The 11,066-nt window shown below is 45.3% G+C and overlaps 2 protein-coding genes across 3 annotated transcripts; both read left to right on the forward strand.

The window, feature by feature from the left end:
- The first annotated feature begins 984 nt into the window (after positions 1-984).
- LOC100502360 (uncharacterized) lies at positions 985-2,458 on the forward strand. Of its 2 annotated transcripts, NM_001365544.1 has the most exons (4): positions 985-1,196; positions 1,275-1,478; positions 1,578-1,820; positions 1,919-2,458. In NM_001365544.1, exons 1-4 carry the CDS (start codon positions 1,032-1,034, stop codon positions 2,234-2,236), a joined length of 930 nt encoding a protein of 309 aa, NP_001352473.1. In that variant the 5' UTR covers positions 985-1,031; the 3' UTR covers positions 2,237-2,458. The 2 variants fall into 2 exon arrangements, with proteins under 2 accessions (NP_001352473.1, NP_001183767.1); NM_001196838.1 differs by having other exon boundaries at positions 985-1,478; positions 1,919-2,422.
- Positions 2,459-2,814: 356 nt separating this feature from the next.
- LOC103655778 (rop guanine nucleotide exchange factor 1-like) lies at positions 2,815-11,001 on the forward strand. The gene is made up of 4 exons (XM_008682475.1): positions 2,815-2,847; positions 3,200-3,523; positions 3,644-3,651; positions 10,605-11,001. Exons 1-4 carry the CDS (start codon positions 2,815-2,817, stop codon positions 10,999-11,001), a joined length of 762 nt encoding a protein of 253 aa, XP_008680697.1.
- Positions 11,002-11,066: the final 65 nt, after the last annotated feature.

Here is an 11,066-nt window from a genome sequence, read left to right on the forward strand (position 1 = left end):
TTACAAGGAATCAAAAGCGCAGAATCGATGTCTTAGTGCTTAGGAATGCTTAGAGAATGCTTGGTGTCCTCCTCCATGCGCCTAGGGGTCCCTTTTATAGCCCTAAGGCAGCTAGGAGCCGTTGAGTGCATTCGAGGAAGGCAATTCTTGCCTTCTGTCGCCTGGCGCACCGGACAGTCTGGTGCACCACCGGACACTGTCCGGTGCGGATCTCTTTCCTTATTTGGCGAAGCCGACCGTTGGTGCCTTGGAGCCGTTGGCGCATCGGACACTGTCCGGTGCACACCGGACAGTCCGGTGCCCCCTTCTAGCCGTTGGCTCGGCCACGCGTCGCGCCCGGATTAAGCGGCCGACCGTTGGCCCGGCGACCGTTGGCTCACCGGACACTGTCCGGTGCATACCGTACAGTCCGGTGAATTTTAGCCGTACGCCGTTAATTTTTCCCGAGAGCAGCAAGTTCGCCTGAGCCAGTCTGGCGCACCGGACACTGTCCGGTGCACCCAGACAGAGCTGGCTTTGGCTGAACAAGGCCATCTCTTCTCCAATTCGATTTCTCCTGTTTCCAGCACTTAGACACAATACATTAGTCTCTAAAACAATGTACTACGTCTGAGAAACATACCTTTATACTTGATTTGTACTTTGTCCATCATTTGACACTTAGTCACTTGTATTGAACACTAAATCACCAAAACACTTAGAAATGGCCCAAGGGCACAATTCCCTTTCACTAGGGCGCGCGGGATTGCTGAATCCAAAGTGAAATATTCTTAATTATTAGATGTGGATGCACGTCGCTGTACCGGCGGCAGCAGAGAGACGCTACGGCAATGACAATAATCAAATTAAGTTGTACTAGGTAATTAATCGATGCTACCAATGGTTGTTGGATCGATCGATGCATAAGATAACAAGAGGACGCCCTAGCTAGCCAACTATATACATACAATATATACCCTACCACGCGTCGTCGTCCAGCTCGACCGTACCGATCCCCGGCCGGCCGGTTGTTGCAGGGAGGGCAAGGAGAAATGGCGAAGAAGCTCTCCAGGGCGGCCGTGCTGCTCCTCGTCGCCGCCCCTCTGTTCAAGTACTTGTGCGCCGTGCTCGTGGGCATCCAGGTCGGGCGGGCGCTAGAGAGGTGTCCGGAGAGCGCCAGATTCAGCCTGGGAGAGACTCTCCACTACGTCACCAAGGTATGGTGCGTGATCGATCGTACCATAAAAAAGAGGTGACGACGACTAGCTTGTTTGTAAATTGTGTACTTGTTTCAGGAGCTTTGGGATGGCAATGTTCTGGGAGGGCGACGAGGAGGAGGAACGCACAGTTGTTTCACTGTCAGTGGTGCTGAAAGCTCGTCGTCGGAGGAACGACCCTACGCCGCCCTCGCTTCGGCCGATGGCGTTCGTGCTCCCAGGACAAACAGCGACGCAAATGTCACCCAGACGACGACATACACATACTACAACCACACTTCGGTAATTGCATTGCATGTTTTAATTTCTAAGTAATAATCTTTATCTTTTTCATTATTATTATCATGAATAAGATGGCGGCGGATTATTGCACTGTTGCAGCCGAGGGGCGTGATCAGCGTGGGGCCGTGGGGCGGATCCGGCGGGCAGCCGTTCTACATGCGCGGCGCCAGCGCTCCTCGCCTTCGCAGCGTCGTCCTCTACCATTCCGGCGCCATCCACTCGCTGGCCTACGAGTACACCCTCGCCGGCGACTACGACTACGAGGGGCCGCCGCGCCGACGCCGAGTGGCCGGTCCCTGGGGCCTCCCGCATTCCTACGGCTCCAGAGGAGTTCGTGCCGAGGTACTTCGATTCCCCTGCATGCATCTCGCGCTTGGTCTAGCTTGCTAATAATAAGCTTCGCGCTCTGAATATATACGCGCCGTGCATGCACACCACAGATCGACCTGCGTTCAGGGGAGCACGTCACCGCAGTGGAGGGCACGACGGGGCACTTCGCCGACGTCCCCGGCGTGGTCGTCACCTCGCTGACGTTCCGCACCAGCGCCGGCAGAACGTACGGGCCGTACGGCAGCGTCGGCGCAGGGTCGCACCGCTTCTCCGTGCCGGCGGCGGACGGCGCCCGCATCGTCGGATTCTGGGGACGCTCCGGCTGGCTTCTCGACGCCGTCGGGGTCTACATGAAGCCTCCTCCTTGCTCGTCGTCAGACACGGCGGCGTACGAGAAACATGCATCCAGACGTCAGCGACGAAACTAATCAGTGCGCCACAGTATACTTATTGGGCAGAGAGAGAGAGAGAGTTAGAGATCATCATCTCTACCATAAATAGAATCCTGCTGTAACCTGTATGCATAGGTACAGTACTAGGTAGACAGATTTTCTGAATCTTGCTGTCAGTATGATGGCCGCATAAATAAATAACTAGGTACGTGCCCGTGCGTTGCTACGGTTTCCATTTATTGCATAGATAGACCTTGTGAAATAAATTTTAGAGAGGTCAATTCAACTTTAGTTGAAGATCTTGATCTTTTCAATGATCCAAAGCTGAACACTCATAGAGTACACAACATTTATAGCTTTACATGTTCTCTCTCTCTAAAACCAACACTACATGATGTTGAACTGATGATGCGCCTCACAACGATGGCTATTGCGTTGAAGAATTCTCATCTTTGTTGCCATCTCAAGTTCTCAATAGCATTTTTTCTCTGACGAGGAAATCAACATGTCATCAATTCTTAGCCTTCCTACCTCTCTTAGCAAGTTGGGCTTTCATCGTGCCCTTTTTAGGGCCCTTTTCTACAACCTTCACCTTCTTCGGTGCCTTCCCCTACATGTCACGTGAAACATGTTGGATTCCCCATCAGGTGCACTATGATGTTGCAACAAGCATTGATCTGAGCAAAGAAAAAATTATTTCGATCAAAAATTAAATTGTTCTAAATACTAAGGAAAATGCTCCAAGCAAAGAGAAATGTTCTGAGAAAGAAAAAAGTTATAACCAAAAAACTAAAATTGTTCTAATCACCAGAACTGATCAAGGATTATGAAGAAGTCAGTAGATCTGTGTTTCAGGATGGAGAATTGATAATGGCCAAATTGAACAGACTTCTGCTTACATAAACAAGCAAACATAGAGATAAATAAAAACATGTTACCTGTAAGTTGTCGAATGCCATATACGAACTGTACCATCTTCAGATCCAGTAATGATTATAGGGAGCTCAGGATGAAAACAAACAACAGTTCTCACCAGAATGTCTACTGGATTGCTTGGATCTATCATCGGAACACCACACACTTGAAGTGGCAAACAGAATAGAAGCTGCCATCCATGTTTGGAAACTGAAAGGCCAAAAAAATTCGACACCTCAAGCCAGATCAAAGAAATCTTGGGGTGGAAAAGTGAAGGGTCTTGTCGGAGATAAGGAAAAGAGCCACACTTTGTCTGAAAGAGCTAATGGTCTATTGCAGAGCCTAAGATTGAGACATCCTGGTCTGCCACAAACCTCCCTTGACATGAACAAGATCCAGTATAACAAGGTAAAGCCCGTGCAAAGACAAGTAACCACCTACTTATTCTGGTCAAAACACAATTGATGAAGTCTTTTTTTCAATTACACAAATCATAATATTCACTTTGTTTCTTTGAAATTTTCCCAGGATGTTGGGCAGTGTAGGAAACGAGTGACGCCTAAGAGGGGGGGTGAATTAGGACTTCTAAAATTTTTGCTAAACTATGCCACAAATAAATCCTTAGAGCAAAACCTATGCAAATAATCAAACTAGAATGTGCAAACTAGGTTTTGTCTAAGTGTTGCTATCTCTACCGCAATGGCTAAGTTTCAATCTACACTATATAAGCATGAATACAAGATTGAAACTTAAATGCTTAATATAAATGCAAAAACTTAAAGAGGAAAGTAGAGAAGCAAACTCTCGTGGATGACGCCGGTATTTTTACCGAGGTATCCGGAACCGCGCAAGGTCCCGACTAATCCTCGTTGGTGCCCCTACGCAAAGGGAAGCCCATGCGAGGGCCAAGCACCTCGGTCGAGTAACTCCGTAGAGAGCCGCGGGCCTTCTCCACGCGCAAGTGGTGCTCCGCTTCCGGCTCCTCTCGGACGCTCCCCGCCGTCTCCACTATCGAGCTTCCGGCCGAAACACCGCGGGCCTCGTTCCCTCCGGTACACGGTGGCGGCCGTGACACAAACACGGTTGTCACGGTCTCGCAAGACTCTCGCCCCACTCGGTACAATTACAACGGCCCGCGCAAGAGCCGAGGGGTTGTGTGGTTTGTCTAAACTCACTCAACTAACTAGGATTCACCTAGAGCAAGCGCTAATGCGGTCTAACTAACCTAAGCACTTCGCAAAGCACCTACGCTAATCACCGAGTGATTCTATTAAGCACTTGGGTGTTTGAGCACTTGGAAATGTCTACAATATGCCTTGGTATGTTGCTTGGGCTCCCACACCTCCAAATGGCCGGTTGGGTGAAGTATATATAGGCCCCAACTCAAATATAGCCGTTGGAAAGCAGTTCTGCAGCTTTCTGCGGCGCACCGGACAGGTGCACCGGACTGTCCGGTGGTGCACCGGACATCCCACGTGTACTAGCCGTTAAAAGTAGCCGTTTGAGCTTCCGAAGATGGCGCACCGGACATGGCGCACCGGACGGTCCGGTGTGCACCGGACAGCCCATGTCCGCTTGTCGTATTTTGGCCGTAACTTTTAGCTCCGAACTCCGATTTCGATGATCTTGTACTTTTTGGAAAGCTTATGAAATTCTCTACATCCCAGAGTTGAAGCCATATCAGTTTGAGCAAATTTGGCACACCGGACAGGCCAGTGTGCACCGGACATCCCATATGCTACTGCAGTTTTTCAGCAATTCCGACTTCGTATTATGGGCATAACTTTTAGCTCCAAACTCCGATTTTGATGATCTTGGACTTTTTGGAAAGCTTATAAAATTGTCTACATCTCAGAGTTGAAGCCATGTCAGTTTGAACAGATTTGATGTTGTGAAACACTTCCAATTCAGTCAGCCCTTCCTCTCAACTTTATCAACTTCACTTTTGTTTTGTAGCTTTGTATCTCACTTCTACTTCTTGATGTGTTGGACTCTTAGCATATATAAAGTGTCTTCAATATTACTTTGTAATGTCTTCTATGAGTCTTATAATGTCTTCTTTGAGGTGTTGCATCCTCAGAGCCTCAGTGCAATCCACTTTGCATCCTGTGAACTACAACACACAAACACTTGGGAAATACATTAGTTCACGGATTGTGTTGTTCATCAAACACCAAAACTCAATTAGCCAAATGACCCGGGGTCCATTTTCCTTACAATCTCCCCCTTTTTGGTGATTGATGACAACACAACCAAAGCAAGCAAATATTACAAGTATTTGAATGAAAATATGCAATCTACTTGCTAGGATGCAAGTTTGTCCCCACAATGTGATATTATGGACTTAAGCCTCCCCCTAACTCCATAATTCACTTACTTCCTATTTTGGACCAAATAACCAAAACCACTGGAAAAACCATTTGTAGATATAAAATTTAAAATTGGTGGTGTTTGGTGTTTGATATAGTTTTCATTGCTTTGGTCCTTAAACTTCTCCCCCTTTGGCATCAACCACCGAAAAGGAAGACATTAAAAGCATGTAGGAAGTAAAAAAAAGCTTGCCCTCATCAAGAATCTTATCAAATGATATCACTTAGAAGGATATTAAATTAAACCACATGAATGATACCAGTTGAAAGGAACTCCCCCTAAATGAGTGTTCTCTTTAGAAAGAAGTTTCTCCCCCTTTTTAGAGATGAAGAAATACTCCCCCTGACAGAGATCCTCTACTTAGGAAAAAGCATGTGAAAATTAGAGGTGCAAGACATGATTTGAAAAGACTAACTTCCCTTATGCATAGGTAACAGAATATGAGTTAACTACTTATGCATTTTTAGCAACATGGAAGCATATGATATGAAATATAGTCTAATCAAATATTGGAGAAGACATGTAAACGATACTGAATGTAGTCTCAAAAGATACCGATTGAAGATCAATGACGAGCTTGAGAGACATGAGAGTTCTTGGAGATTTTGCAGTGGAAGATTGTTGTCTTTCTCCGGGGACCTTATTTTCCTTACAATGAGACTATCACAAGAAATAGACTTGAAAAGGTGTTAGTCTCGAAGTGTTAGATTATAGAGTAACCTCCCCCTAAAGGTGTGCATACAAGTTTTGAATACTTGTAGGAGACATGCACTTTGATTTGATATCAAGAGGGGTAAATTATCCATAATCCTAACTTTGGCACATATAAGTTAAATGATACAACTTGTAGGAATCAAAATTTTCAATTTATGCATCATTTACTATGGAGAGATATAGAAGCTATGTGCCGTGCTTAAATAAACATTTTAAGCCATGTAGGTTTGCTCAAGTATATGAATTTAAAAACAAGCAATCCTACAATATGATTTACCTAGTATGCATGATTTTGAACAAAAGTACATAACAAATGTAATACTAGGCAAGAAAGGTAAACTCGATAAAAGGTAAATAGATACGCATATCTAAAAACGAGAAATATAATACAACTAGTTACCTTAGTCATGGGTGGGAAATTTGGGTCAAAAATTTTCACTAACCCACTTGGCAATAAACTTGATCTAATATGATGTATCCCATGATATACATCCAAATTTGCCAAGTCTCCAAATTTCCCAAGGACCTTCGGTCCACTCACTTCCCTTTCGGGATCCAAACCTTTTTGGTGCTTTTCATGGTTGAAATTATCTTCTTTGGCACCCAGATGCGTTTGGCCCCCTTTCCTTTGTTGGCTTGCTTGTTGGCCTTGATTGCTATCACCTTTCCGTTCTTTTTCTTCTTGATCAAATATGGTGTAGCATCCTTTTTGTTCACCTTTTTGATGTAGGTGTTGGAGATTTTGCTTGATGGCTTTTGCTTGAGCTTTCGCCTTTGTTTATCCCCGATCATCGCCTTGCATTGGAAAGACTTGTGGCCTTCCATGTGGCATAGTCTACAAATCACAGTTTCTCCCTCCATAGGCTTGTTCACTCCCGCAGTGGTGTTATTCTGTGAAGGTCGGATTTGTTTGGCTTTGCCTTTCTTGTCATACAAAGCCTTGCCAAGGCGAGCCACTTCTTGCTTTAATTGTTCATTTTCCTTTGCAACCTCATCCGAACATGTCTTTACAACAATATTCTCAACAACGACTTGGTTGCAGGGGTTAGAATCATCAATTAAATCAAAGCAGGAAGTAGAAGCATCTTTCTTAATTATTTCAGGTATTTCAACTAAAGATGCTGCTGGGGTGCTACCAATGTTTTCTAGCTTAGTAGTTAGCTCATTATTGTGTATGCTAAGAATTTCCATTTTCTCTAGCAAATTTTCAATAGCTTCTTGGGAGCTAGCTAACTTAGCCTTAAGTTTTTCATTCTTTTTAATAAGGCTATCATCGGTAGCAGTGGATGGAGCACTAGATTCTAATAGCTCAATTTTAGTTGATAGCTCACTATTTAAGTTTGCAAAAGTTTCAAATTTTTCTAGCAAACCTTTGTAATCATTTTGAGAGCTAACCAACTTATTTTTCAAAGTTTTAAGTTGAGCTTTTTGCTTAGTGCAAACATCCTGGAAAAATTCTACGGCTTCCGCAAGCTCATGTAGAGAGGGCTTTCCCTCACCTTCATCATTACTACTACTTTCATCACTAGAGGATGGAATGCTTTTGTTACCTCTTGCCATAAGGCATTTGTGTGATGACCGTGATGATCGTGACGAGGACCGGTGGCTGTGTGTCCTTGGAGGTTCATCTTCACTTGAAGAATCATCCCAAGTTCTAACACTTGTTAGCGCCTTGCCTTTGCTCCTCTCCTTTTTGGGTTTGGCCATATTTGGACAGTTGTCCCTGAAGTGACCCTTCTCCCCACATGCGAAGCATCCTCTCTTCCTTTGCTTTTTCCTGTCAATGTTAAAGAGAAGATCCTCGACCTGCAGGGGCACACCCATTAGATTAATCTTGCGGATCATCCCCATTACCTTTCCGACGTGTCGGATCGTTTCTTCGTCCTCGGAGGATGATGTGCATGGTTGATTATCTTCATCATCATCACTTTCTTCTTCTTCCTCTTCTTCACTTGAGGAACTTGGAGTGGGAGCCTTCTTTTTGCCCTTCCTTTCATCACATGCAAAAGCATATGGTCTTGAGGAAGTTGGCTCCTCTCCCCGACTCATTTTTCGCGACATCTCAAAGGCCGCGATTTTCCCAATCACAATGGTCGGGGTCATGTTGCTTAAGTCCTCCATGTTGTGAAGGATGGTGATGATGCTCCCATATCTTTGTTGTGGTAGCAGGGAGATAATCTTCCTCACAATGTCCGCATCACCTAGCTTATTAATGCCAATAGAATTGAGCTCATTGATAATTAGATTCAAGCGAGAATACATGTCTCTAACAAGCTCATCATCTTTCATAGCAAAAGAATTATACTCATTTAAGACTAGGCAATGTTTTTGCTCACGGACATTGGATGTGCCGTCATGGAGCTCATGCAATTTTAGCCAAATCTCATTAGCAGTTTTCAGGGTAAATACTTGATTGAAAATATCCATGCTAAGAGATTCATACAAGCAATTTTTGGCTCTAGCATTTAAATGAATTTCTTTTTCTTCACTCGTGGTGGGTTTCTCAGGATTCTTGAGGGGTTTCATCCCGTCACGAGTGACTCTCCAAACACCTAGATCAACGGCCTCTAGGTAACAAGCCATTCTAGCACTATAATATGAGAAGTTAGTGCTGTCGAAGTGTGGTGGCCTATGGGTATCCATCCCTTCCTCTAAAAAGCGTCGGCTCTTTTAGCGGTGAAGCTAAAGCGTTTCAAATGAGCCAAACCGGGTTCTGATACCACTTGTAGGAAACGAGTGACGCCTAAGAGGGGGGGGGTGAATTAGGACTTCTAAAATTTTCGCTAAACTATGCCACAAATAAATCCTTAGAGCAAAACCTATGCAAATAATCAAACTAGAATGTGCAAACTAGGTTTTGTCTAAGTGTTGCTATCTCTACCGCAATGGCTAAGTTTCAATCTACACTATATAAGCATGAATACAAGATTGAAACTTAAATGCTTAATATAAATGCGAAAACTTAAAGAGGAAAGTAGAGAAGCAAACTCTCGTGGATGACGCCGGTATTTTTACCGAGGTATCCGGAACCGCGCAAGGTCCCGACTAATCCTCGTTGGTGCCCCTACGCAAAGGGAAGCCCATGCGAGGGCCAAGCACCTCGGTCGAGTAACTCCGTAGAGAGCCGCGGGCCTTCTCCACGCGCAAGTGGTGCTCCGCTTCCGGCTCCTCTCGGACGCTCCCCGCCGTCTCCACTATCGAGCTTCCGGCCGAAACACCGCGGGCCTCGTTCCCTCCGGTACACGGTGGCGGCCGTGACACAAACACGGTTGTCACGGTCTCGCAAGACTCTCGCCCCACTCGGTACAATTACAACGGCCCGCGCAAGAGCCGAGGGGTTGTGTGGTTTGTCTAAACTCACTCAACTAACTAGGATTCACCTAGAGCAAGCGCTAATGCGGTCTAACTAACCTAAGCACTTCGCAAAGCACCTACGCTAATCACCGAGTGATTCTATTAAGCACTTGGGTGTTTGAGCACTTGGAAATGTCTACAATATGCCTTGGTATGTTGCTTGGGCTCCCACACCTCCAAATGGCCGGTTGGGTGAAGTATATATAGGCCCCAACTCAAATATAGCCGTTGGAAAGCAGTTCTGCAGCTTTCTGCGGCGCACCGGACAGGTGCACCGGACTGTCCGGTGGTGCACCGGACATCCCACGTGTACTAGCCGTTAAAAGTAGCCGTTTGAGCTTCCGAAGATGGCGCACCGGACATGGCGCACCGGACGGTCCGGTGTGCACCGGACAACCCATGTCCGCTTGTCGTATTTTGGCCGTAACTTTTAGCTCCGAACTCCGATTTCGATGATCTTGTACTTTTTGGAAAGCTTATGAAATTCTCTACATCCCAGAGTTGAAGCCATATCAGTTTGAGCAAATTTGGCACACCGGACAGGCCAGTGTGCACCGGACATCCCATATGCTACTGCAGTTTTTCAGCAATTCCGACTTCGTATTATGGGCATAACTTTTAGCTCCAAACTCCGATTTTGATGATCTTGGACTTTTTGGAAAGCTTATAAAATTGTCTACATCTCAGAGTTGAAGCCATGTCAGTTTGAACAGATTTGATGTTGTGAAACACTTCCAATTCAGTCAGCCCTTCCTCTCAACTTTATCAACTTCACTTTTGTTTTGTAGCTTTGTATCTCACTTCTACTTCTTGATGTGTTGGACTCTTAGCATATATAAAGTGTCTTCAATATTACTTTGTAATGTCTTCTATGAGTCTTATAATGTCTTCTTTGAGGTGTTGCATCCTCAGAGCCTCAGTGCAATCCACTTTGCATCCTGTGAACTACAACACACAAACACTTGGGAAATACATTAGTTCACGGATTGTGTTGTTCATCAAACACCAAAACTCAATTAGCCAAATGACCCGGGGTCCATTTTCCTTACAGGCAGTCCATACTTGAAAGTTACTCAAGGGTTCTGGAGAGCTTGGCATTTAACATAATTGCAAGAATTGATGGTGTGATTTATGTTGATGATGCTACAAAGAAATCTGCTGCTGCCGAGTCTGTTTCGATCTTCAATCGTGGCACCGGTGTGCCAGTTCAGAAGAGGATATCTTTAAGCCCATTCTCTATTCAGAATACGCCATATGCCTCTCCATTCGCAACACCCACTTTCTGCTCCTCCACCCCAGTTACATGCAGCCCTGGAAGAGTACAACCCCCGTTAAACAAAACCAATCTAGGAAGGCCAGAAATCAAGGTCGAGAAGCTTTTTTCTGGTGATCTAGAGAAGGTCTGGACATATGCTGGAAACCTGAGCGCTAGGCCTGAGGGGTGCTGAGCCAATACGTCAAGAAAAATTGAACAGACCTCTGCTTACATAAACAAGCAAACATAGAGATAAAT

Source organism: Zea mays, chromosome 4 (genome assembly GCF_902167145.1).
Source record: "Zea mays cultivar B73 chromosome 4, Zm-B73-REFERENCE-NAM-5.0, whole genome shotgun sequence".
Taxonomy (NCBI): Eukaryota; Viridiplantae; Streptophyta; class Magnoliopsida; order Poales; family Poaceae; genus Zea; species Zea mays.

What these genes read in the sequence shown, in the direction of transcription:
- LOC100502360 (NM_001365544.1), top strand. Translation starts at nt 1,032, where the DNA reads ATGGCGAAGAAGCTCTCCAGGGCGGCCGTGCTGCTCCTCGTCGCCGCC. An exon ending in CTCTCCACTACGTCACCAAG is followed by an intron (nt 1,197 to 1,274) that starts GTATGGTGCGTG and finishes TACTTGTTTCAG; the next exon opens with GAGCTTTGGGATGGCAATGT. An exon ending in CCAGAGGAGTTCGTGCCGAG is followed by an intron (nt 1,821 to 1,918) that starts GTACTTCGATTC and finishes TGCACACCACAG; the next exon opens with ATCGACCTGCGTTCAGGGGA.
- LOC103655778 (XM_008682475.1), top strand. Translation starts at nt 2,815, where the DNA reads ATGTCACGTGAAACATGTTGGATTCCCCATCAG. An exon ending in CATGTTGGATTCCCCATCAG is followed by an intron (nt 2,848 to 3,199) that starts GTGCACTATGAT and finishes TAATGATTATAG; the next exon opens with GGAGCTCAGGATGAAAACAA.